The 24,870-nt window shown below is 39.3% G+C and overlaps 2 protein-coding genes across 3 annotated transcripts in view; one reads left to right on the top strand and one right to left on the bottom strand.

Moving 5' to 3' along the window:
* IPMK (inositol polyphosphate multikinase) overlaps positions 1-4,774 on the bottom strand; it is a 41,128-nt gene extending 36,354 nt beyond the window's left edge. For both annotated transcript variants that reach the window (XM_046652943.1, XM_046652944.1), the window contains exon 1: positions 4,577-4,774. In XM_046652943.1, the coding sequence (XP_046508899.1) occupies positions 4,577-4,766 (190 nt within the window). In that variant the 5' untranslated portion in view covers positions 4,767-4,774. The remainder of the gene's footprint in view (positions 1-4,576) is intronic.
* Positions 4,775-6,230: 1,456 nt separating this feature from the next.
* Positions 6,231-23,679, top strand: CISD1 (CDGSH iron sulfur domain 1). The gene is made up of 3 exons (XM_046652945.1): positions 6,231-6,382; positions 14,329-14,534; positions 22,972-23,679. The coding sequence occupies exons 1-3, from the start codon at positions 6,358-6,360 to the stop codon at positions 23,059-23,061; spliced, it is 321 nt and encodes a 106-aa protein (XP_046508901.1). The 5' UTR covers positions 6,231-6,357; the 3' UTR covers positions 23,062-23,679.
* Positions 23,680-24,870: the final 1,191 nt, after the last annotated feature.

Here is a 24,870-nt window from a genome sequence, read left to right as displayed (position 1 = left end):
TGAAATTGGAAGTATTAGTATGAAATTAGGATTTCTAAAATATCTATACATACTTTTTAGTTATGTCCATTGAAAAGGCCTGGAAGCAATGATACCCCAGTGGCAATGAGCACACCTAGCACGCAGATCGTGGTTTCTAAATACCATTTCCCACTAAAAATGAACCAGGGGTCCTTGGAGAAATGGCTGGTTCTGGAGCTGGGAAGGGAAGGTATGAGATGAGTCTAAAATTACTTGTGACAGAAAGGAAGCACTCCCAGTGGCCAAATCTGGGACAATCTAAACAGCAAAGTAAATAAGTTCTATAATGGGATATGACACTTCATAAAATAAGAATCCATAAGTCCAAACTGATCATAAAAAAAAGCACACAGATATGTACAGAGGAGTAAAGGGAGGGCTACTTCTTATAACAAAATGTCGTTAAAATAGGGGGAGTGGTTAATCTGGAAAAATCAGCATTTTTCAAGTATCAAAGACTACTTCAGGCAAGAATCATAAATAAACACCAAATCTAGGGTGAAGTGTGATGAGGATCCATACAGCTGCACGATCTTAAACTGTCCCTCCACAGACATCTTATTGTTGCAAAGGGAAAAAGATTAACTATTTACTGAAGAAGCCTCACTTGGACCAGATGATCAAAATTACCATCACTAATAATGGGCAGATAGAGATCATGGGCCTCCAGATGTGATACCTTAGGAAGGACACATTAGTATAGTGTTCCAGCCAGAAGTGCGTCACCTGAATTTCATCATAAGCATCCATCAGAAATCCAAATTAAAGACTGTTTTGTAAAATAACCAGCCTGTACTCTTCAAAAATGACAATGTCATAAAAGATAAAGACTGAGGAACTGTTACAAATTGAAGGATTCTAAGAGATGTGATGCCTAAATGCAATAAATGATCCAGGACTAGATCCTGTACCAAGAAAAACAAACAAAATAAAACACATTGGAACACTTGACAAAATTAGCATATGGACTATAGATTAGATAAAAACATTGTATCACTATTAAATTTCCCATATTTGATAAATATGCTGTGGTTACAGAAATACACACTCAAGCATTACTGTGTAAAGGGGTATGCATGATCTATGCAACCTATACTCAAATAGTTCAGAAAAAAAATAATATGCAGAGACAGCGCTAGATTCAGCAAAATGTTAAGTTCTCTATACTGTTCTTGAAACTTTTCTGAAAGTCTGAAATTATTTTAAGTCAATTAGTTTCAGAGACTAATAAAATAGACCAGTAAGCCAAAATAGTTGCGGGTTTTCCCCCCAAAACACTATCAGTTTAAATGCTTCTTTTCCCTATGAACTATGTCATTTCTATATCTTTAGTTGGATCAGGATACACAAACCATATTTCAACTATTCATTTAAAGCTTTAAGGACTTTTGAAAGAAATCAGTGGTACACGTTAAAAATTAATACAGAAAAAGGATTTTATGCTAACTTTGGCAAACTTTGGGAATTTAAATTGATAGCAATTACACTTCTGTGAAACTTTCCTATAGAAAAAGTTGCACAATGTGCAAGGTACACTATAACAAACAAGAATGTTTAATATATTATTTATAATTGCAAAAAAAAAATGGTGAAAATTTAAAAATACGTTACCAGAGGAATAAATCATGATACATCCACACTGTAGAATACAACAGGTTTTTAAAAGAATGAAGTGTATCATAAGTAGAAAAATATGGACATACTACATGACACAGAATGAAAACAAAAAGTTGCTAATACATCTATTTATATGAAAAATCCGAATTTTGTTAATGTTTTTGTATGCGCCCAGAAACAAAGGCCTGAAAGGATTCATGGGAAATAGTTACCACTGATTGCCCAGGGAGAGGGAGAGGTTGGGGGCAGGGCACTACTACACTGAATTTTTTTCCCAAAAGATCATGTACTACTTTTACCATTTTAAAGAACTAAACACTTTGTAGTCTTAGAAATAAGATTTAAATATACTTTGATAAAATATGATTTCATTAAAGAACATAAAATGTAACTCTCATATTAGAACTATCACATATTCTTATCACTTAACTGTAATAAAATCTATTTTTCTGTTCAAGTACCTTTGTGCAATTGGTTCCATGTTTTCAATTTTTAATTTAAAAAAGCCAACAATTCCTTTTTGGAAATAGGTAAGACATCAATCCTAAATTGAAAAACCCTGTCTACTTAATGATAGTAACAAATTTAAACAAACAAACAAAACAAAAATAAATATCCACACATCTTTAAGAAAGTTTATTCTGAGAATTACAGTTGACAGCCAAACCAAAGTATGTTCTACACAATGTACTTTATAAGTAATTTATGGTAGTGGAGAAAGATGATAAATTTTGAACTTTGAATTACTAACCATATTGTTATCCATTTTATGAATATAAAAGAGTATCACCATTCAGGTGTCCTTTTACGAACAATATATAATATATGCAAGATTGTGTAAATGACTGAGAATTAAGTTCAACAAATATTTATTAGATTGACAGCACAGTATCTTTGAGGTGCTGTGCCCTGCTGATGCAAAGACAGTCCCTAGACAAGAGAACCTTACAAAATTGAAAAAGAAAAGTTTATTTTAAATTGAATGCAGTAATAAATAAAATTAAGGACTCCTTCCTCTAGAATCTAAACTACTCCTTTAATTAGGTAATATGGATGACAAATTAACTCTTTCAGCCACTGTTTTTACAATGTAGCTTATGTCACATTCAGGGTACATTTATAATTACCTAGAAATAGCTCTCTGAATAGGCTCACAATTACATACTTTGATAAGCAGTGGTTACACTCAAGTGACAATCGTCATTGAGATTGTTTGGGTTTATGTTGGGATTTTTAATCTCTTCTCCTTTGCAGGAAAATTGATCTCTAGGAACCCTCAAGGAAACAATTACTTTTTCAGGCCTCTAGATTATTAGGAATAGTATCATTACAATTCAGTAATATAAATCAATAGGTATGCAATATAAATCTATTAACAGTAATTCCATAAGTACTCTCACTACCAGAAGTGACACACATGATAATATGTCTATGCTAAGCATCTTGAGAAGGTTGTTTCCTTACATCTATGCGAAGCACCTTGAGGATCATATTTGTTTCCTTGTTTTCTTACCTATGTGTACTAAAGGAACAGTCATTTTCACTCTTTCAACATTTCCGGAGTTTAACTGAGCCCAGTCTGTGTATAAGGCTATGAGAATAAACAGATTTGGTCTCTAACCTCAAGGAACCCAAAATTTATTGAGCAGAAAGCCACACAATCTACATGACAACATCATTTACGCCTCACTTTCAACAAGAGAAAAGAAACAGATAAAGACAATAGTAGTGGGAAATTCTGCTCTTTGAGAAATACATACATTCAAACGAGTACTCATCCATTTTCAAAAATCCTTGTTTGAGTTGTTATCTACAAGTACAATGCATGGCCGAAAAAGACAGTGCTCTTAGCAGGACCCTTGGTTTTCCGATTCTAACACATAGTAGCAGTGTGACTTTATGCTTGTCACTTAACCAGGCTTGGCCTCAGTCACCTCGTCTAAAAATGTCAGTATTACCTTACCAGCCTAAACTAGAATCATCTTACCAGCACAAACCAAACTGTCTCTAGTGGTTTCCAGGTCGACCTAAGATGCCCATTTCTCACACACTCATCAGTCAGGTTCCCCAAATAATCACGGCCCAGAGAACTAGTGTGAGTAAACTAGGTGAATTTCAGTTCCTAAACTGAACTTTGACCTCACCAAGACAATAAACTGAGATAAGGCCCCGTATTGTGCTTTAAACGTTGTGAGCTCACAAAATGTATTACACAGGCCATGATACAGTCTGATAAAGACGGATGAAAAACAACTGAATGTCTCAACTGTGTATCATTCCAGGACAACAGCAGGGTGTATTTCCTACGATGAATCCGAGTTTCTGCACTACTGGAGCCACGCCTCCCAGAGAAATTCAGGAGATAGCAGAAAAATTTCTCAAGGAGGGCAAGGAGAGAGATCCCGGATAAACCCAGACAGGCTTCCCGCCCCCACCACCCCAAAAAAGAAGAGAAAGAAAAAGCCCTCTGTTTTTTCTTCCCTTCCAGCTATGCAGCTGCACCGAGAAGAGAAGCACCAGATTAGCATCATCTGCATTTCATTCCTTTTCTTTTGCAATAGCTGCCCGCCTATAATAAACAGATCCTGTGCTCTGGGGAGAATTTACTTCCCCGTCCAGTAAAAATGAAGTTCCTTATTTTCACTAACAATACCGTCTCCAGTTGACACCCACCCTCCCTGGGGAGACCAGGAACTCCCCTCCCGGTCACCTCCTGCTGCAAGCCTGACGCCCCACACCCTAGGAATCGCCCCACTTTTCGAGCCCCTGCTGCGCGGGTCGCGAGGCTCCGGGGGAGAGCGGATGAGGCCGGGGGGGGGGGGGTGCGGCGTGCAGCCCCGGAGGGGCGTCCATCCCGGCCCCGAAGCGCCAGGCTGCCTCCGCCGGGGGCTCGCGGAGGCGGAAGGGGAGCGGCGAGCCCCGCGCCACCCCCACTTACCCACTTTGTCCTTCCCGTACATGTGCCCGGCCACCTGATGCGAGAGGGGCACGCAGCCGTTGAGGAAGCGCAGCCTGCCGCCCGCCGGCTTCGGGGTGCCCTCAGGGGCAGGCTCGCTCACCGGCGAGGTCCGCATTTCTAGGGGGCCGGGCGCCTCGAGCCGGAGGGGGGATGGCGGCTCCGTTGCCATAACTGAGAGCTGAAGCGGTAGCGACGGCGAGAGCAGGACAAAAATCGGGCGGAGGGAGGGGGCGCCGGAGAAGCCGGGGGTCGCTCAGGCTCGGCCGCGAGGAGGCCCGGGGGTTCCCGCGGCTGGTGTCCGCTGAGGCCCGGGGAGGGGGCCCATGACGCCGCGGAGGCGCGGGCTCTCGCCAGCCCAACTCTCGGCCGAGCGCGGCTCCCGGCTCCCGCTGCTCTGCCGCCGCGGCCACCGGCACGACGCAGCCCTGGAGACTGAAGCGAACGGAGGAGCGGCGGCGGCGCCCCGCGCTCCCTGGGGCCCTGACGGCGACGGCGGCCCCACCTCCCGCGCCCCCGCCCCCTCCCCCTCCCCCTCCCGCCGTCCTCCAGTCCCCTCAGCTGCCGCGCGCGCGTCAGCGCCGCCTGCACGGCCGCCGCCGCCGCGAGCTTCCGACTGCGCGACCCGCGGCCGCCGCCGCTACTGAGCATGCTCAGAGGCCGTCGGACGGGACCCCAGCAGCGCGGCGGGCGCTCAGCGCTGCCAAAGCAAGCTAAAGCCGACCTCAGTGGGGCGAGCGCACCCCCGGGCTGCCGTGGCGGTGCCCCCAGGGTTGTCGTGTCTTCATTCACTGCGCGTTTCAGCGCTTCCCAGGGTCCGGCTCAAAGTCGCCAGGGGCTTCCAGTTGTGAACAGCAGTCACTGGTTAGGAGAGTTGGGAGGCAGTACCTGTGCCAAGGGTAGTTTGGGAGGCCACCCTTTAGCTGCAGTCAACTCCCACCCTGCACAGAAACTGCAGGAGTAAAAACAGGCAGCTTAGTAGAACACCCACCCTCAAATCCCCTCCCCCCCCACTGATGTCTCTAAACAGCTTTTATAAAAAATTTTGGAACTGGTACTAATTTCAGACTGTAGAAGATAGAGAATAATCTTCATTCTTTTTTTAAGTTAACACATTTTTAAAAGAAGTGAGCCGCTTTTTTCTCTCTCCCACTCGAGCCTTAGCGCATGTTCCAAGGTCCTCAAGAGATAACTGGGTCAAAGGCAGAAGAAAGGGATGCACACCGGGAGGGCGGGGAGCTTCTGGAATGAGACTCCAGAATTGATTCCTATGTGTCTGCCACTGGCACTTTATATGAAAACTGGACCTAGCCTGCAGGTACTGGACCGAGCAAGAAAATTGTGGGTAAAATCTTAGATATCTGTTTACGCCAAGTGTTACACCAGCACCTGTCCTCTGCCCGGAGAAACCCGCACACCTGGAAGAGATGTAAAATCTGGCCTGGACTACGTATTCCCAAGGCCCTGCCCCAGGGCGCCTCAGGATTGCGCAAACTCAGTTGCTACCTCTCTAGGTCTCTTCCTCCTCCCCCGCTCCTGCTGCTGTCAAAATCCGGACTCAAGACTTCCCTAAATCCCGGGAGGCAGATCCGCGCATGCTCAACATCTGCTTGGGTGGATAATACACACGTGCTCTCGGCGCCTGCGCCGTAGCAGCCTGGAGTAGGTGCCCTTAGGCCGCCTGTCGCACCTTGACTCCTGCTGTCCGTGCGAGCCCGTTTGTGGTCTGTGTCCTGTGCACACGCCTGGCAAGCGACGGCGCCATGAGTCTGACTTCCAGCGTAAAAGGTGAAGTAGGGCCTGGGAGCGGGGGACGGCCTGCGCCCCGGTTGCAGCTTCTTCAGCTTCTCTGGGCTGCTACCGCTGCCCTGCTGCGCGCCCGCCAGTCCCGTAACCTTGAGATGCAGAAGGGCAAGCGCTGGGCCGGCCTACGGGCTCCCTGGGCCAGACGGGGAAAGGGGGCGAGGTCAGGGTATGGATTGGTGATATCCTCGGGCATAAGTGGCGTGGGGGGCATGCAAGCACCCACCCAGGTCTGAACCACGTTTCCCGTAACTAGCTAAACCCTAAAACCTGATGGTCTCGCTGCTAGCTTTTCTCGTTCTCCCCCTGAGATGCCTCTGTGTTCTTAAGTCACAGAGCCTGGAAAAAGGAAAGGTGGGAAGAAAAAAAAAAAGACCTGTTCCCCCTTCTCATGTTTAAATCACCGTGGAGTGAGGAGGTCGATTTCCTGCAACCCCGAAGCGATGCATGACTAATCACATCTTAGTTTTGCACATTTTTTTTTTAAGGGAAGAAATCCAGTCCGAAGTCTTCAGTTTTCCCAGTTTTTTAATGTCTCTGGCATCTGGCGCTCGGTGGCAGTAGTCCAGGAGAGAGGAGTGAAAATCGAGCTCACGGAGCCTTCAGTTTTCTGAGCCTTGCTTCTTATGCTAGTACCTGGCGTTTAGAAACGTACCTTCACAGAAGGTCCAGTTAAAATTAAGAGACTTTCTAGAAGTCGGTTAATGTAAGGCTTCACATTATAACAATTCTTGGTGGTGGTATAATTGTTAATATATAACTGCATCAGCTAGGTGATACATGTGATCTCCCTGCCCAGGTGTAAAACGCCACACCTCAAGGTGTGCTTGCTTACCTGTAACAGTAGTTAAGTAAAGATAAAGAGATTGTTTAGAAGTTAATATAAAATAGTCCCGTCAGGTCACTTAGTAAATATTGGGCAGCTAGAGCGTCAGGTTCAGTAAAAAGCCCTTGCTAACTTTAGCCTTAATTTTGTAATCGAGTCTGTTAAATTGGAGAATTCCACTTTTGTTGTCCAAAGTTACCTGGCAGAGTGAGAGTGATAACCCGTGACATTTTTAAGTTACTAATGAGTTATATAGGAGGTGATTATTGGCAAAAATTATTTCAAAGGATACTCATCTTTGGGCTCCTTTAAGTAGAAGCACTTTGGTGCACTTAAAACGTGGAGTGATTTTTGTTTGTGTTGTTTTTTTTAAAAAAAACTCAGACCTTTACTCTCTCAGGAATAAGACTGTTGTGTAAAATAAGATATTCATGTGACTTGAGCCACCGGTAATTTCAGAAGATAGTTTGTGTTTGTGTGATATGGGCCCAAAGATTCCAAAACGTGTTTTTAAAATGTGGAGTCATTGTGTGTAAATGGGCACTAAACTCTCTTTGGGTAGTCTAGTATTGAAATGAGATAGATATAGGTGAATCCTAGTGCTTTTTTGAGGGGTGGAAGAGTGAGGAAAATTGGCTCTGAGCTAACATCTGTGCCAGTCTTCCTCTATTTTGTATGTGGGATGCTGCCACAGCATGGCTTGAGGAGCAGTGTGTAGGTCCCCCGCTGGGATCCAAACCCGAGAAACCAAAGCAGAGCACACAACTTAACCATATGCCACCAGGCCAACCCCTCTAGGACTTTTTAACTCTATTTGCGGGCTCATCTTTCTTGCAGTCAAGACAAGTTTGTTGTTTTTTTAATCTTAACCATAGGGGAATCCAAAGGTGACTTTCTTATTAGTTTGGCATTTTCTAAGGGGTAGGTAATTGCTTGCTGAAGCGATCTATTAAACTTGAAGTACTCAACTTTGTTATGAGAGGTAACTAATTTTTTTTCAGCTAAAAGCATAAAAGTTGTTGTGAGGACTTTGGAAAGAGGCCCAACACCTTTGTAAATCTCTTCTGCCAGCACCTTTGCCCTCAAATATAGTGGTGTGGCAAGGTAGGGACAGGGAATGTCTTGGGAATCCACCTTGTAATGTTTAGCTCTCAAATTGTTCTACTCCCAACTTTTAAACCAAACCTATTAATTCCTATAGAGTGAAAATCAGTTTAGATCTTTTGATTTTGGGGAAGATGACCATGTCTCTTCTCAACTAAATAAGTTAATAATTATAAAGGGCTTAGAATGGTATTTGACAATGGTAAGCACTATGTAAGTATATGTTAAATAAAAAATAAAAGGATATTTGTATGCATGCAGAATTCTTGTTTCTATTTAGAGGAAAAATAATGGGTGGGTTATAAATAAAATTAATGAGAATCAGGCCAGGACATGAATCTGGGAGAGGCAATGAAGGTGAGTAATTGGAATTAAAATCCAAAGACCCCAGTCCCTGAGATGGCTCTTGATACCTGTTTGGTCTATGACACCGACCTTATTTTTTTTCCTTATTGAAGTATAATTGACATACCAATCTTATTTTTTATTTGATACCAAATATTAGTTTATTACAGTTTCTTTTTTTTTTTTAAAGGTTGGCACCTGAGCTAACATCTGTTGCCAATCTTCGTTTTTTTCTTCTTCTTCTCCCCAAAGCCCTCCCAGTACATAGTTATATGTTCTAGTTGTGAGTGCCTCTGGTTGTGCTATGTGGGACACTGTCTCAGCATGGCTTGATGAGCGGTGCCATGTCCGTGCCCAGGATCCAAACTGGCGAAACCCTGTGTGGCCGAAGCAGAGTGGGCAAACTTGGCCACTTGGCCATGGGGCGGGCCCCACAGTTCTAACATTAAGTGGCTTTCACTACTATGGAGTCCCCAGTCTCTAGTGACTCCCTCTCATACCCAATAGATGACCTTCAGGAAGTTTGCTAGACGTCTCACTCCTTGATAACCTGCAAAACTCATTGAATCTGCTCTCATCCTTAACCTCTTCTCCTCTGTTTGTAAGGAAGAGATTAACTGAGACCTTTTTCTTTCCATGTCCTCCAGATGCTGTTTTCTCTTCCTGCTTTAAACTCTTGCCTCACTATTAATACCTATTACTCTTAAATCTTCAGGCCTCTTACTCACAGGGGTTTTCTTCTCTTAGCCCAAAGTCACTCATAATTCACCTTCATCCCTAAAAAAAAAAAAAACCAACTAAACCAAAATTTTTTTTGAGGAAGATTAGCCCTGAGCTAACATCTGCCACCAATCCTCCTCTTTTTGCTGAGGAAGACTGACCCTGAGCTAACATCCGTGCCCGTCTGCCTGTACTTTATATGTGGGATGGCTGCCACAGCATGGCTTGGCAGGCAGTGCTAGGTCTGCACCCGGGATCCAAACCGGTGAAGCCCAGGCTGCTGGAGCGGAACGTGCAAACTTAACCACTGCGCCACCGGGCCGGCCCCTAAACCAAATATTTTAAAAGGCCTTCCTTAACCTGCTGTCCCCTCAAATCACTTTTTTTCGTATTTGCTTTAGCCTCAAGTTACAAAATAGATGTTTGTCTGTCGACCTTGCACTTTATTATTCATCCTAAACCCTGAATGTTACAGTGCACATAACCAAAACTGAATTTCATAAGTGCTTATTCTCTGACTTTTATATCTTTGTCTATTTGATTGAAACTAATTCATAATTTTCCAGTTCACTTAATCTTGACATATGAAAATATTGTTTGGGTTCAATAAATTGAGTCATTTAAAGTAACTTTATTTTTTTAATGTGAATATATCCATTTATTATATAGGTTTAAAATTTTCTCTTTAAGGGTTTCTCACATTCCTGAGAAGGAAGGTGCAGATTGTACTGAGAATAAAAGAGGTAGCTCATATAGGTTATAAACAATAAATAAATCATTGGGGGATTGGTGGCTATAGATGAAATAAGATTGGCAGTGAATTGATATTTGTTGGAGCTGGGTGAGGGTAAATGGGAGTTCATTATAGTGTTCCCTATGTATGTCTGAAATGTTCCATAATAAAGTTTTGGTGTTTTTTCTCCCCAAGCCCCAGTACGTTGTTGTATATCCTAGCTGTGGGTCATTCTAGTTCATCTATGTGGGATGCCACCACAGCATGGCTTGATGAGCAGTGCATAGGTCCATGCCCACGATCTGAACCAGCAAACCCCGGGCCACCAAAGCAGAGTGCATGAACTTAAACCACTCGGCCACAGGGCCAGCCCCTAAAGTTTTATTTTTAATCTTAGGAAGTATTTAAATTCCACACCTGGATACAATAGGTTAAGATGAGGCCAAAGATAAGTCATTTGGTGTAAGAGCAACGTGATGGTAGGATGGACGACAGATGGAGTAATCTATTATTTCTTTTTATCGACTAACCCTGAACACCATTTGTACGGCAGGCCTTGAGAGGAAAACATTACCAGGCACAGCCTACCAATGTGGGGGAGACCTAAGGGAGTGAAAGATTTAAACACAGCTCCCTTCCCCCTCTCCTGAGATGAAAGGAACGTTCTGATTCTGTGGCAGTTGATACTGGGCAGGAGAAGACAGTTTGGAGCAGACAAGGGGCAAAAGGAAAAGAAGTAGGGTGAGATCTCTGTCTAAGTTAAATCGAAATAATCCCCACAGTAGAGAAAAGCTGAGGAATGGGTCATAAACAAGAGATTTGGGAACAAGTTCATGTTTTCTCGACCTCTGAATAATTCTGAGAGAGAGAACCAAAGATTATACAGTAGTGGGCCATGGGAAGAGTAAGAAAAGAAAAGGAGGGATTATTTAGAAATGTATTTTCTGTATTTTGGTCCTCATATTGGCTTATTCATGGTATTTGTGTAGATAGAAAGTAGGAATACTATACTTTGGAAGATGTCTATAGAAAAGTGAGGATGAACCAGAAGAGACAGAAATAATGCTCAGGATTTTTCTGGACGCCAGTTCTAAAAGATTTGTGTCTGAAAGGTGCCAGCTAACAATTGGGTCTTGGTAAATCCCTTGTTGTCTCTGAGGTTGTGTCTATTCTTGATAGGCATATAGACAAGGACTAAATGTTACTTGGGTTTTATTGTTTTTGTTTGTTAACTGTCTTGGGTTTTCAATTCTTTCTCTACTCTGATTCTTGGCTTTTGAATCAATCATTCTCGTCTATCTCCATATACTTTCCTTTCCTTCTTTTCCCTAGAGTGCCAACGGCATCCATAGCTTTTTGCCAGAAAACTGTTTCAGGCTGCAGAAGTGAAATGATAAAACAGCAACATTTTTCTTATTCTGGGAACTTTTACATTTGTCTCAAATGAGATTAGAAAATTAGAATTTTGGATCGGGGAAAAAAGAAATGGAAATTCTTAGGACCTAATCTAGCTCTGTGATTCCAAAAGACTCATTAGAGCAAATACAAAGCCATTTTCCTAGCACACATATGGTACTGTGACATTTATATAGGGTTATAAGTGACCGTTGTCAGGAGGTAGGGTCACAGAGTGTGTGTTTTGATTCCCCCATGGGGCAGCTACTCTTGGGTAATAGTTAGAGTCAGTTCCCATTTCTTTCATTTGCTGTTGCCTCTTTTCTATGTCAGTTATTCTGTCATTTCTTCCACCATCAAAAAATCCAGGGGAGGTAAAGGTTTGAAAAAAAAGGTCACCATTTGGATTCAGTTAGTAATATGAGAAAAGAGAATAGAAGAATGTTTTAATGGCTAAGAAAGATTCTTTTGGCCTATCATGAATTTCAGGTAGAAATTCCTAGGGGGTTCTCTAAAAAGAGAATATTGTGAGACAAATTAATGCTAGCCAATTGTAGTTATTCTTTGGAGCTCAGGCCTTTTTGTAATATATAGGCACCATTAAAACAAATCAGAGATTGCTTCATAATTCACCTAAAAATTAGGTGTAACTGAGATCAGTAGCATTTAGGGAATTGTGTTATTTTAGTCTTTTGGGATGTTCTCCCTTTTAAGTTTATACTAAAGATAACGTTCGGCAAACATAACTGAACATATACTATGCAAAGCAATATTTTAGCCCAAAGGGAAGATCATGAATCAAGCTAGAAATCAGAGCAAAGTTTCAGCCCTGCTTGGAATCGCCGCAGGGTAATACCATGAAGCAGCACTAAGGTTCAAGACAAATCTACATAAAGCATGTGGTTAAGAAATATCCTTCCAATGAGGCCAAAGGTTTGAAACTGTCAAATGACTTATTAACTTGTTTTCCCAGTCGTGCAGCACCTGGAAGGACATAACATTCATGTTTATTTAAGGGTATTATAGCAAGGAGGAATGGAAATATTGTGGGAAGGAAAACAAACTAAATTACTTTGTAGAGAAAAATACGATAGTTGAAAATGGAATCCAAGGAGCATGCTAATTAGAAGCATTTGATAAAAACTAAATTATTAAATAAGCCAGAAGAGAAGACCAAGATAAAAAGAACTAAGTGTGAGAATGGTTGTTCCTTCCCATTAGAGTTTTGTAAGAATGAGCTCCAATTTTATGTCAGGCGCTATTAGGTATGGTATTTACTCGTATTAGTGCAGTAAGAAATTTGACTCAATAGTGTAAATAAGCCATATGGTTAATTATTCATTATATGTTTTTATTTGGCCTTGGAATGTGTTTTTGTACTTATCTCTCTAGGGCTTTATTTGATAGTCTGGGAACTTATTTCAAACGCTATGAAGATCTGACTCAGGAAGTGCTGGGAAGCAGTCCAGCGTGTTTATCCTGACCCCTGTTCACCTTCTTCTGCAGTCCACTCCATGCTGGGAATAGACAACTCTCCTCTGAGGCTGAGGCTAACCAGACTATGCAGAACTTGCTTCTCTCCAACATTCCCTGGAACTGGGGTAGTTGTTAAGTGCTTGGTTTTCTAAGGGCTCCTTGAAAGCTACATTGAAAAGAATAGATGGCCTGTTAGTCAAGCAAATAATTGAGTAGAAAAATGTCATTAAATTTAAAATGAAGTTAGCAGAGAATTCAAATGATCATCCACTAGTTGACAATGGAAATTTAGAATTTATTAAATGAGAATATAACTATAATTACATTAACCATGTTTTTTACGAAATATGAAATGAGTACATTCTGATTTTTATTTTAATGAGAAAGCACTTTGAAATTTAAGAAAAAAAAAAATAACTTTGAAGCCCACAATCCTGCTGGATATATTCGTCTGAATGTTTAGTAGGAAGGGTGGTTTTGTTTGGTTTGTCCTTTTTTGTTTTTTCTTCAGATACCAACTTTGTTTGTGGTAATGTGTTCTAAAAGCACTGAAGTGGGACCGGCCTGGTAGTGTAGTGGTTAAGTTTCCGTACTCTGCTTTGGCAGCCCAGGGTTCACCGGTTCAGATCCCAGGTGTGGACCTATGTACCGCTTATCAAGTCATGCTGTGGAGGGGTCCCACTTATAAAATGGAGGAAGATGGGCACAGATGTTAGCTCAGGGCCAGTCTTCCTCGGCAAAAAGAGGAGGAATTTGCGGAGGATGTTAGTTCAGGGCTAATCTTCCTCACCAAATAAATAAATAAATAAATAAATCCCTAAAAGATCTACTGTTTAAATGAACTCTGATAAGTCATTCTGTTAACATAATCACCTGTTTTTTTTTGGCGGGTGTGGGGAGGGAGGGAGGAGGTCATTTGCAATCTGAATTTTTATGGTCTTGCTTGTAATCTGAATTTTTTTATGTATCAGTTGTTTTGTCTAAGTAATAGGTATCTGCAGGCTCATATTATTTTAAATCTACTTATGAACACTTTAAAAAGATTATTAAGCCTTGTTTTTCCTTCTCCATCAATAAAATAAGTTTCCCTCTTCTATCTTCATTTAGCCATCATCACTCAACAGAAAATACACAGTTGCCTTAGTAAGGGCTGGGGAAAGTCTGAACAAAGGACTATTACACCAGTGTGTTCTGATCATTTTGTTAACATTAAAAACCTTTGACTGTTGGGATGCTTAATACTCAAAAACTGGATTTCCTGAACATTCCTGTTAGATTATTAGCGTGTGTTTTGGTTTTGATCATTATTCCTGTTTTCTTTCCCTGCTCTAGTTGAATGGATCGCAGCAGTTACCTTTGCTGCAGGCACAGCTGTGATTGGTTATCTAGCTTACAAAAGATTTTATGGTAAAGATCATCGCAACAAATCAATGGTCAACCCTCACATCCAGAAAGACAACCCCAAGGTAGTACACGCTTTTGACATGGAGGATTTGGGAGATAAAGCTGTGTACTGCCGTTGTTGGAGGTCCAAAAAGGTGAGGAAAACAAGTCCTTTATTTAGTGCCATCTTTAATGTAACATTGCCTTTAAAACTATTCTATCAAACTTGTGTCATGAGATATTAAGATATCCCTTTTTCTTTTCTTTCTTTTTTTAATGGATCCTATTCTTCTGTGTTTCCATGTACTCTTCAGGAATATATTTACTAAAATATATAACCACTGTGCAGTAAAATTACATTGTACTCTCATTGACTTCGGGTGAATGTAACTGTATTCTTGGCAAAAGAAGAGAGAAAAATCCCTTTATTTACTCTTAGAATTTCCTCCCCAAGTGGATCTTAGCCTTGAAAGGGAGGTTGCGGCCTAAACACAAAGAGAAACAGAAGAGGTCAGTTCTTTTTTTGAGCTTTCAAGCTCCTGGATTCTAAGACAAGTTTTAGAAATTTCAAGAGAAACTTTTGGAAAATTGCCCTTGAAAGTTTCTTATCCGATTAATACATTCACCCTGTATCCTCAGCTTTCTTTAAGCTGTAGCTCCTATAGTTAAATATCTAACAGAGGATTTTTTAAAATCTTATTTTCTTTTGTGAGAATTACATTTCCTCAAGTTCCACTTGGAAGTGTCATCTGTGATGCCTGCAGTGTTTGGGCAGCTTTTAGACAGTGATGACAGCTAGAGATCTAAAGATGGTAAATGCTCTCCTAAGGTCATCTTGAAAAGCTTCATACGTTGAATGACTTCAAAATTTCTGGTGTATTGTGAGAAATATGGTGAAAATACTGGATGTACTACCATTATTAGCATTAAATAAAATGGATTTCACTAAAGGTGACACTGTAAGGCCTAAGAAAATAGACAATAAAAATGATGTATCTCTTTCTGAAAGCACATTATGTCAGGGACCTCTTCCCTGTAGTGTAAAACCATTATCACAAATCACAGATCACAAATAAGGAAGAAGTTAATAGTCGCATTGCAACAAGTTGTACCTTAAGAAGAGCACTGTTCATTTGGAACGTGGGATTGTTCATAAGTACTAGTGGAGTTGCTAGAAAATAATCCTCAATAATATTCTGTAGCCTAGAACTGGTTTTTTCTTTAAAGTTATAATAGGTTTCATTCCCTTGCTGCTCATCATAATACAGAAAGTAATAATACCTGTAGAAATTAGGGAATTTCTAAGTCACTTGTTATAGTTCCTTAGTCAATGATAAGTACTGCATTTAGTGCCTACTATATATACATGCATGAGAAAAGTTAAATAGTAAAACAGCAGGGATCATAGACGTGTATAATAGATGCAGTACAAGTGCTCCAAGTAAAAGGAAGAGTTTACACCATGGGCTAGAATTTTCTGGGAAGGCATAGTGAAATACCTGAAAGTTAAAATGCCCCTGGAAAGGTGGTAGTGTTTGAAGAAACTAGCAGGTGTTGGGGAGTCGTTCTCAAAATCTGCTAGGAAGTACTCACATGAGCACAAATGGGATTAATGAAGAATCTACTCTGGTCCTTGCACCCCTCCTCCCCCATGCTCAAGTGCATATTGAGGAGTGCTAAGTGTCAGTGTGACGTGGAAGAGTGCCTCCAGACGTGGGGGAGTTCCTTTTCAGGGACTTCAGACATAAAGTTATGATATTTTTACCAGGGTACTGACTTTGGGAATGGAAAAAAAATGAACAGATGCATGACACATTTTGCAGGAAGGATCAGTCAAATGCAGTGACTGCTTTGTGAGGAAGATTAAAGCTCGCTGAAATAAGCATGTAGGATTAGAAGAGGGGATGCCATTAACAGAAATAAGGAATTCAAGGTGAAAACCTATTTTTCTAGGACAGTGATAATTTCAGAGAGTGAATCTGAGGTGACATTTGAATGAGTGTGTCCAGCAGATGATCTGAAATGTGGGACTAAAGCTGAGACATTAGGGTTGGAGATAGAGATCAGCAAAAGTGATGAGTCAAGTGTAGGAATGCAGCAGATCCTGGATACAGATAAAAATCAAGGGCTAAGTATGAAATCTTAGAGAAATTCCTGCATTTTGGAAAGAAGAATAAGAGCCCAAAAAGGAGATGAATTTGGCCAGAGTTGGAAGAAAACTAAGAATATCATGGCTTCACGGTGGAAAAGGGAAAAAGTTTCAAAGATTTGGTTGTGACCATTGGCTTGCGCAAAGACACCCAGGTGAGCAAACTATTAGAGTAAGACTGTTGTTGGATTGAACAAGTAGGCATTTGACCTTTTGGTGTCTTTTCGACAGAATGATTAGAATAGAAGCTGTGTCCAAGTGGGTTAGAGTGTGAATTACTAATAAAGAAATGCTAGAAGTCTGAGTATAGGTCAAAATTTTGGTAAATGTGACAATGAATGAAAAGAAAAATAACTGCTTGAGTGAACTCTAAAGCTTAGCTTTGAGGTCAAATAAAGTGTTTGCTTTGATTGGGTTTTCCCAGAGGGTAAAGGGTCGATAAAGCAAATACGGACTTTCACAGCCTGATCTCAAGTATTTCAGGAAGAATGACAAGTGGACACAAGCTAGTGGTTGAAATGTTTATTAGACTTTATAGTTGAACAAAGTGTTCCAGGACTATCCTTTAATCACACAATTTAGAGTTTCCAGATGGTAAAACTAGGGGTTGTCATTTCCCATAGGTAGACTTAATGTAATGGGATGCCAGACCAGTCGTTTTATTTTCAGTGTCTTTTTTGGGGCTTATCTGTAATGCCATTAGTGATCCTCTTCACATCTAGGATTTGTCAGTTCTGAATTTTCACTGAATCTTGGACACTTTTTTATTCCCACATGAATCAGTTGAGTTCAAGTTAGTGGATGTTGTTGATCTTTAGACATCTTTGGAAACTCCCCACATTCCTGAGGTTTCTAAGCTTATCTTACAGGTGCCAAGTCACACACTTACATGCCAATTCCCAGAAGACTTGTAATTAATACCTTTGATTAGATGGCTAAATTGAGTTTATATTCAGTAGTTTTTTTCCTCGTACAAACCAGTTGTCTTTAAAATAAAATTTAAATGGCTTTTTGCCTCTCTCAAAAAAAGTTATATATTTAATTCAATCCTAATTCATTCTTAAGGTATAACCACTAGTAACCTGTGTTGTGTGTCTGACATTTTGAGCAGTTTTCCCGGACCTGGTGAATCAGGTCTCTTAGTAATGTCCAGAAATTATGCTTTTTAACATACCTCATTCTTCCTCTCTTCCCCCCCAGGTTTGGTATGCCCTCTGCTGTTTCAGAAACTGGCCTATTTCATAGTATTTCACAAAAGGGCTGTCCATATTTGAACTGAGAAGGAAAGGAGCCAAAAGAGAGGAAATGACTAAGGCGACTACAGGGAAAGATACTATTTGAGACAGAGGTGTCTTGAAAGAGGGTGGAAGGAAATGAGAGTAAGAGCACAGATGTGAAACTCAGCCGTAAAAATAGTCTTACTTTCGAAATAAGATGAGAGAACGTTGGTCTGAGGGGGAAGAGTTTGCAACATAGTCTTGCTGGGTCCTCATCTTCCCCCCCCCACCCCACCCCCGCCATTGGTTACGTCATTTGCTGAGTTGTATGGTGGCCATCTGTGAGACAGGAGAGAGTTTGAGGAAGGACAGCAGAAGAACTAGACTAAGAAAATCACGTAATAGAGGAATGCTTGTGAGTTAACATCAGGAGCTCAACTGAAATTGAAGTGAAACACAATTGAAACATACTATATGGGATCATTTCCTTCATTTACAACTTCAGGATTGGAGTTTTTGTTTGTTTTGTGGTGATGGTGGTCTTCTTTTTGTTTTGTGTGTGTGTGTGTGTGTGACAGAAAATCTCCATCCCATTAATGGCTTGGAAGTGGATTGCAGTGAGTCCATTTCTTTATAGAAACGATATTCTTGATGTCGGGTACATTGCTTGCCCAACCACATAAGAACAGTCGTGTAAAATCTTAATTTCTCTTTATACATTTTCCTATGGTATCTGTCTTAAGTTTTACTAAAGTATGTAAGAATGATATAAAATATCGTATAGCTCTATCAGGTAGTCTCAAGGATCCCATTGCCTTTGTTTTCTTTCTCAACCAAAGCAAGCATGTTTCTCAGAGCAATTTATGATAATGACCCAAAATGACCCCAGGCAACTTCCTTGGGAAGTAGAATCCAAATTTCATTAAAAATACGAAGTTTGGAGAAGGAAGATACATTTTTTTTTTAGTTGTTGCAGGTAGACGATACAAGTTAAGGAAAAGCCTTTATTTCCATCTTGAATCACCCTAATAACAGAAAGTTCATAACTTGAGATGTGGGATCATTAAGAAAAACTCAAATCTTGTGTCTTTTAATGAAGATAACCTTGCTAGCTTTCCGAGTAAAGATGAAGGATCTCTAGTAGTTTTTTCCTCCTAAACATTTATTCCAACCTCTTCTCCCCACCCTTTCTTCCCTAGTTTAAAAAATATTTGGAATTTGCAGTTGTCTAATTGGGTTAACAAACATAATGGAATATTTTCTAGACATACAGGAAATTCAGCTGATTTAAATCACAACTTTCTCCACAATTTCTTAATAAATAAACACTGGCATCCCAGAACAAATTTTAATCAACTCTGTGCTAATTATTGAACCCCAGAATCATCTCCCAAACTTCATGTGAAGATTAGGTATTCTCATATTTATTCATTAGGGATTACCCTTTTTTGTGTGTGTGTGAGAAAGATTGGCCCTGAATGAACATCTGTACTGGTCTTCCTCTATTTTGTATATGGGATGCTGTCACAGCATGGCTTGATGAGTGGTGTGTAGGTCAGCACCTGGGAGCCAAACCGGTGAATCCTGGGCTGCCAGAGTGTGCAAACTTAACCACTACACCACTGGGTCAGCCCCAGGGATTGCTCATTTTAAATTAATGAAAAGACTTAAACATTTTTCTCAACCAAAGTCAAAATGAGTTATTTCATGATAGGGTTAGCAATTTCTGAAGAATGTGTTGTACATGTTAATAGAACATGTTTATTGAAATTGTTTCATGATTCTCAATAGAGTATAAATGAATGAATGGTGATTACTCGGCTTTAAAATTCAAATAGTATATTATAACAATATTTATGTTTTTCAGGAGGTATCTTGTTTTATTTTTTCTCCTTTTATGCAGGACATAGAAAATGTGTGGTGGATATATATTTTCAAACCTAATCTAAGAAGTATAGTATTAAATAATAGTGTAATGAAAATGAGAGTTTTATTAACCCACTTTCACTTAAAATTTTGAAATTTATTAAATTATTCAGTAATTCCTGGGGTTAAGTTATATAGAAAGTACTATTAAAAGATATCTTCTACTCTGAACAAAATGATTTTTAATACCTGGTTTACATTTTAAATGCATAAAAGCTTTATACACTTTAAAAGCTTGAAAGTTTATTAACATATAGCCAGGGTTTACTACTCACTACTTCTTAAAGAAATAGTTACCTTTTACTTGTTTACTTTTAAGAACTTGGTGAAACAGGCAAATTTCAGTTTTTAGGCAGAACAAGATTGTTATAAAAAATATATTCGCATTTTAAATGTATGACTTTCTTAATCTTTTGTTAGATTTGCTTCGTATATTTCTCTATGGATTTCTCTCCTGTTCTTGATTCTATATATGGAGCAAAATAATTAGAGAAAGTACATTAGTTTTCTAATATTTTCAACATGAAATTAAGAAAGAAATAAAAGTTAAACATACTATTTCAGTAAGTTATTTGAGTAAGCTTTTTAAATTTACAAATATGTCATTTTTCAAAAATATGTTTTAGAACCTGGATGCATAAAACTGTACAGTGCCCTGTTTTGTATGTGCTATTTATAAAAATCGAGTGTTTTACAAAGTAAACTTTTATTCTCACTGTAAAATCATCTGTTTGTTTATTAAACACGCGTCCCTTTGAAATGCTGCTCTTTGCTGTGGGATACATTTCAGCTTGATTTTTTTATGGCCTCTCTCCTCATCCATGCCAAGAAAAAACTGAAAGCTTGGGTTCATGTTTTTGCTACAAAGACTTGTCTTTAGTATGAATCTACTGTGTAACACATCTTATTGACCTAACAAAAAGAAATAATGTAAGTTTTATATATATTACATTTATGTATATATAATATATGTATTTATACATGTTACCATCTACCCCAAGATAGAATTTGTACCTAGAAATTTCAGATATGCTGATACCTTGAATTTTTCTTTAACTAATTTACTGCTTCTCAGTATTATATACAGATAGTAAAATTAAAATTGAGTTTCTTTAACATCAACCCAATGTTATTGTAATCTTAGAATAAACACTTCTAATATCAGAGTTTAAGATTAGTTTCAGGTATCTAAAATTATACTCCCTTCACTGTAGTAATGCGGCGATTTTTTTTTTTTTTTAAAGATTTTTTATTTTTTCCTTTTTCTCCCCAAAGCCCCCTGGTACATAGTTGTGTATTCTTCGTTGTGGGTTCTTTTATTTGTGGCATGTGGGACGCTGCCTCAGCGTGGTCTGATGAGCAGTGCCATGTCCGCGCCCAGGATTCGAACTAACGAAACACTGGGCCGCCTGCTGCGGAGTGCGCGAACTTAACCACTCGGCCACGGGGCCAGCCCCAGTAATGAGGCGATTTTACTCTTCAAGCCAAGATGTCTGTTACTTTACTCTTCCGCATAGGCTCCTTCAATGCAACAATGTACCTTGTACTAAACAGAGAAATTCTAGATTTTAGAGTTTAAGTACATTCAGGATATCGAGAATAAAACAAAGATGCTATCTATCTTCGTTTGACATGAAATAGAAATAAAACGTATAAATTTAGAAGGAAAGAAACAAAATAATTTACTGATGCTTGGACCTTCTGAGTGTAAAATCCTGAGGAGACACTTAAAACATTGTTGGATTCTTTATCATTTAGCAGTAGGAAGGATATACTTGCAAAAATAGCCAGAGTAGTCAGGCATGAAAATGTACCTAGTTGTAATAACCATAAAACATATAAGGCAGAAGTGATCTTACCAGAATATGCATGGCACGTGAGGATGAAAACTACAAGAGAAGTAAAACAGGACTTGGCAAAAAATTCTGAAGTTTATCTGGAAGAATAAATAGATAAAGTTAGGTAAAGAATAAATAGGAAAGGTTTAATAAAAGAATAATATGAATGAAAACTAGCCCTACCAAATATTGAAGCATATTTTAAACAAGTCGTTATTCCAGTGTAGTTGCCTGATGAATAATGATAATATAGAACCTATAAATAGGCTTTTTTTTTTGAGGAAGATTAGCCCTGAGCTCACATCTGCTGCCAATCCTCCTCCTTTTGCTGAGGAAGACTGGCCCTGAGCTCACATCCATGCCCATCTTCCTCTATTTTATATGTGGGACGCCTGCCACAGCATGGCTTGGTATGCAGTGTGTAGGTCCGCACCCGGGATTCAAACCGACACACCCCAGGCCATCAAAGCGGAACGTGTGAACTTAACCCGTGTACCATCGTGCAGGCCCTATGTAGGCATTTTTGTATGTAGAATTTATTTTCATAAAATTATGCATAAAAGTATAACAATTTGGGAAGCAACTGCCTCTAATAATAATGAAGCAACAGGATCTTAGAACAGCATTTTGCAAAATGTGCTGTATAGAGCACTATGACAGTGGATATCAAAGTTAAAAGTGTCCATAGTCCAGTCAGCTTGCCAAATTTTGGGTTAAAATTCTGGGGTTTTTTATAGCAGGACCTCTTTAAAATAACAATATATGTTGTGAATCAAGAGAGCTATATATGTTTTTTAAACACAGAATGAAACCAAATTAGAACATCTTTCAGGACTTAGCTTCTTTGGAGCACTTTGGGAAACACTGTGTTAGAAATTGTTTTTTCCCTTTTCCACCCACTGGACACCAAAATGTCAGTTGTATCTAAAATGAGAAATCATGAAAAGGAATGGAAATTTATCACATCTCTAGGAGAAAGAAGTCTCAATGGAGGATGCTAAGAAGGGAAATATTGGCTTGTTTGTATAAAACTGGAGAAATTAAGGATATGAACAAATAAGCAAAATAAAAAAGGTTGTAGGAAAAATTGCTACAAAGATGATCAACAAAGGGATAATGTACAAATTGATTTTAAACTAATGAACTTAGGCTCTTACAAATAAATAGGCAATGGACATAGTTCACTAGGAAGGAAATGTAACTAGTACATAAACATGGAAAGGGTTTTTAACATCCATAATCAAATGCACAAATGAAAATGCAATTAATGATCTGTGTATTATCCACAAGTTGATTTCTTCCTCCTACTTAATATATACACTTTACAAATGCTCTTTAAGAAAACCTGTATAAGGTAGCCTTGAAAAATCTTTTGAGTTCTCACGTTAATATATGTGAATTAAGCATCACGTAATACTGGTTTTGTGATTACATGTTTCACATTCTCTCTTTCTCTTCCTAGTTCCCATTCTGTGATGGATCTCACACAAAACACAATGAAGAGACTGGAGACAACGTGGGACCTCTGATCATTAAGAAAAAAGACACTTAAATGGACAGTTCTGATGCTGCAAACCAGCTTGTCGTCATGTTACCTGAGTGTTTAATTAGAATGACTACCACTTCTGTCTAATTCACCTCCCTTGAATTCTTGATGTGGTGTGTTGCAGACTACAGCGTTCATATTCGTGGCATCTGCCTTACTTGTTGAACCATCGTGGTGCACATTTGCTTAAACAAAAAGAAAGGAAAAAGTAAAAACCAACCTCATAGCCTGTGGGTTATTTTGGTCTTGTAAGGATCCGTTTCTTTACATTTCAAATAATGACATTAGAACATAGTTGTGCATTGATCTTAATGTATTAAATTATTCTCAAAATCATGTATATGCAGATTGTACTTGTAGGTTTCAAAGAAAAATTATCGTCTTTTAATATTACTTAGTTAACCTAGAAAGTAAATTGAGTGTGATTAAGCTACATTAATCTCTTAATATAATCTAGGAAAAACTTGTTAGGACCTTCATTTCTTGACAGTGGTCAAGGCACTGAGAAAATATAGCTTCTATGTTTTCACAGTTTTCAGTCCAAATGAACTTTGAATGTTACTCTGCTGAATTATATAAGTGGGCCAGGTCAATAATAAAGGGGTAGTGACTTCTTTGTATTTATCTTCATAGATATTTAATTGATCCATTAAAGGAACCAATAATGGAAATTTAGATCAACGGGATGTTAGATTTAAAGTAGTTATGAAGGAATTGTTCCAGAATTTTGGCCAATGGAGTGGCAACCACTCAAGCTAGAGGCATCGAAGGAATTGCAGCACATAATGTCAAGTCTCTTGAACACAAAGCCACACATCCATGACCGAAATAGTAATCACAAGGCTAGATCAAAGGAATGGGAAGGGGCTGGCCCGGTGGTGCAGCAGTTAAGTTCCCACATTCTGCTTCCATGGCCTGGGGTTCGCCAGTTCAGATCCCTGATGCGGACCTAGGCACTGCTTGTCAGGCCATGCTGTGGCAGTGTCCCACATAAAATAGAGGAAGATGGGCATGGACCAGTCTTTCTCAGCAAAAAGAGGAGGATTGGTGGCAGATGTTAGCTCAGGGCTAATCGAAGATTTTTATTTCCCACCATCGATAATCAGGCACATGACTGATTCTACCAAAGAAACTATTTGAGAGAGAATAATAAGAATTAATCCTCTTTTAAATTGTGTGACCTTAAAAGCAAAAATTTGAAGACATGTTTGTTTATATAACGTTTTTCAAAGACTCAGACCAGAAACATTGCATTCATTACTAATTCAGAAAAAAGAAAAGGTGAGAACAAAATAATTAGGAAAAATACAAGAATTGACAGAAGTAAATATATTTTTTAAAGTGTAAAGTTAAGTTTTTTGATTTTATGGGTTGAAAGGAAAAGTCATGACAAAATATGTATGTAACATAGGCAAACAATTTGGAATTGAAAACCCTAGCAGGTAAACGTTCTCATCGTTTAGTGTGCTTGAATTCTCAGTAGTAGTCAATCACAAGTTTCTACTTGCTAAAATCCGAAATTATCTTGAAAGTCACAGGAATCAGTGAAACCAAACATCAGTATTCTTATATTATTTATGATCACTGATATTTTTTCAACGTATGGTTTTGTCTGTTACAGTAGACAAAGCTGATACCAAAATTGTGTATATGGTTTTAAGTAGCCCGTGTGACTTAGTTAACTTGTCTTTAAGGCACATTTTTGGCTCAAAAATCTCAAATCCTACAAACACTGCTTCTACCTATCAGATTCTTAGGGTGATTTTTTTCCATGCCTCTCCCCGCCTCTTTTAAATAGGTATGAATGGGTCAGCA

Source organism: Equus quagga, chromosome 2 (genome assembly GCF_021613505.1).
Source record: "Equus quagga isolate Etosha38 chromosome 2, UCLA_HA_Equagga_1.0, whole genome shotgun sequence".
NCBI lineage: Eukaryota > Metazoa > Chordata > Mammalia > Perissodactyla > Equidae > Equus > Equus quagga.
This window is presented reverse-complemented; position numbering and strand designations above follow the sequence as displayed.

Excerpts from the sequence above, each read along its gene's own strand:
- CISD1 (XM_046652945.1), top strand. The coding sequence starts at position 6,358 with ATGAGTCTGACTTCCAGCGTAAAAG. Across the intron at positions 6,383-14,328 it reads TCTGACTTCCAGCGTAAAAG|TTGAATGGATCGCAGCAGTT; the intron begins GTGAAGTAGGGC and ends TCCCTGCTCTAG. Across the intron at positions 14,535-22,971 it reads GTTGTTGGAGGTCCAAAAAG|TTCCCATTCTGTGATGGATC; the intron begins GTGAGGAAAACA and ends TTCTCTTCCTAG.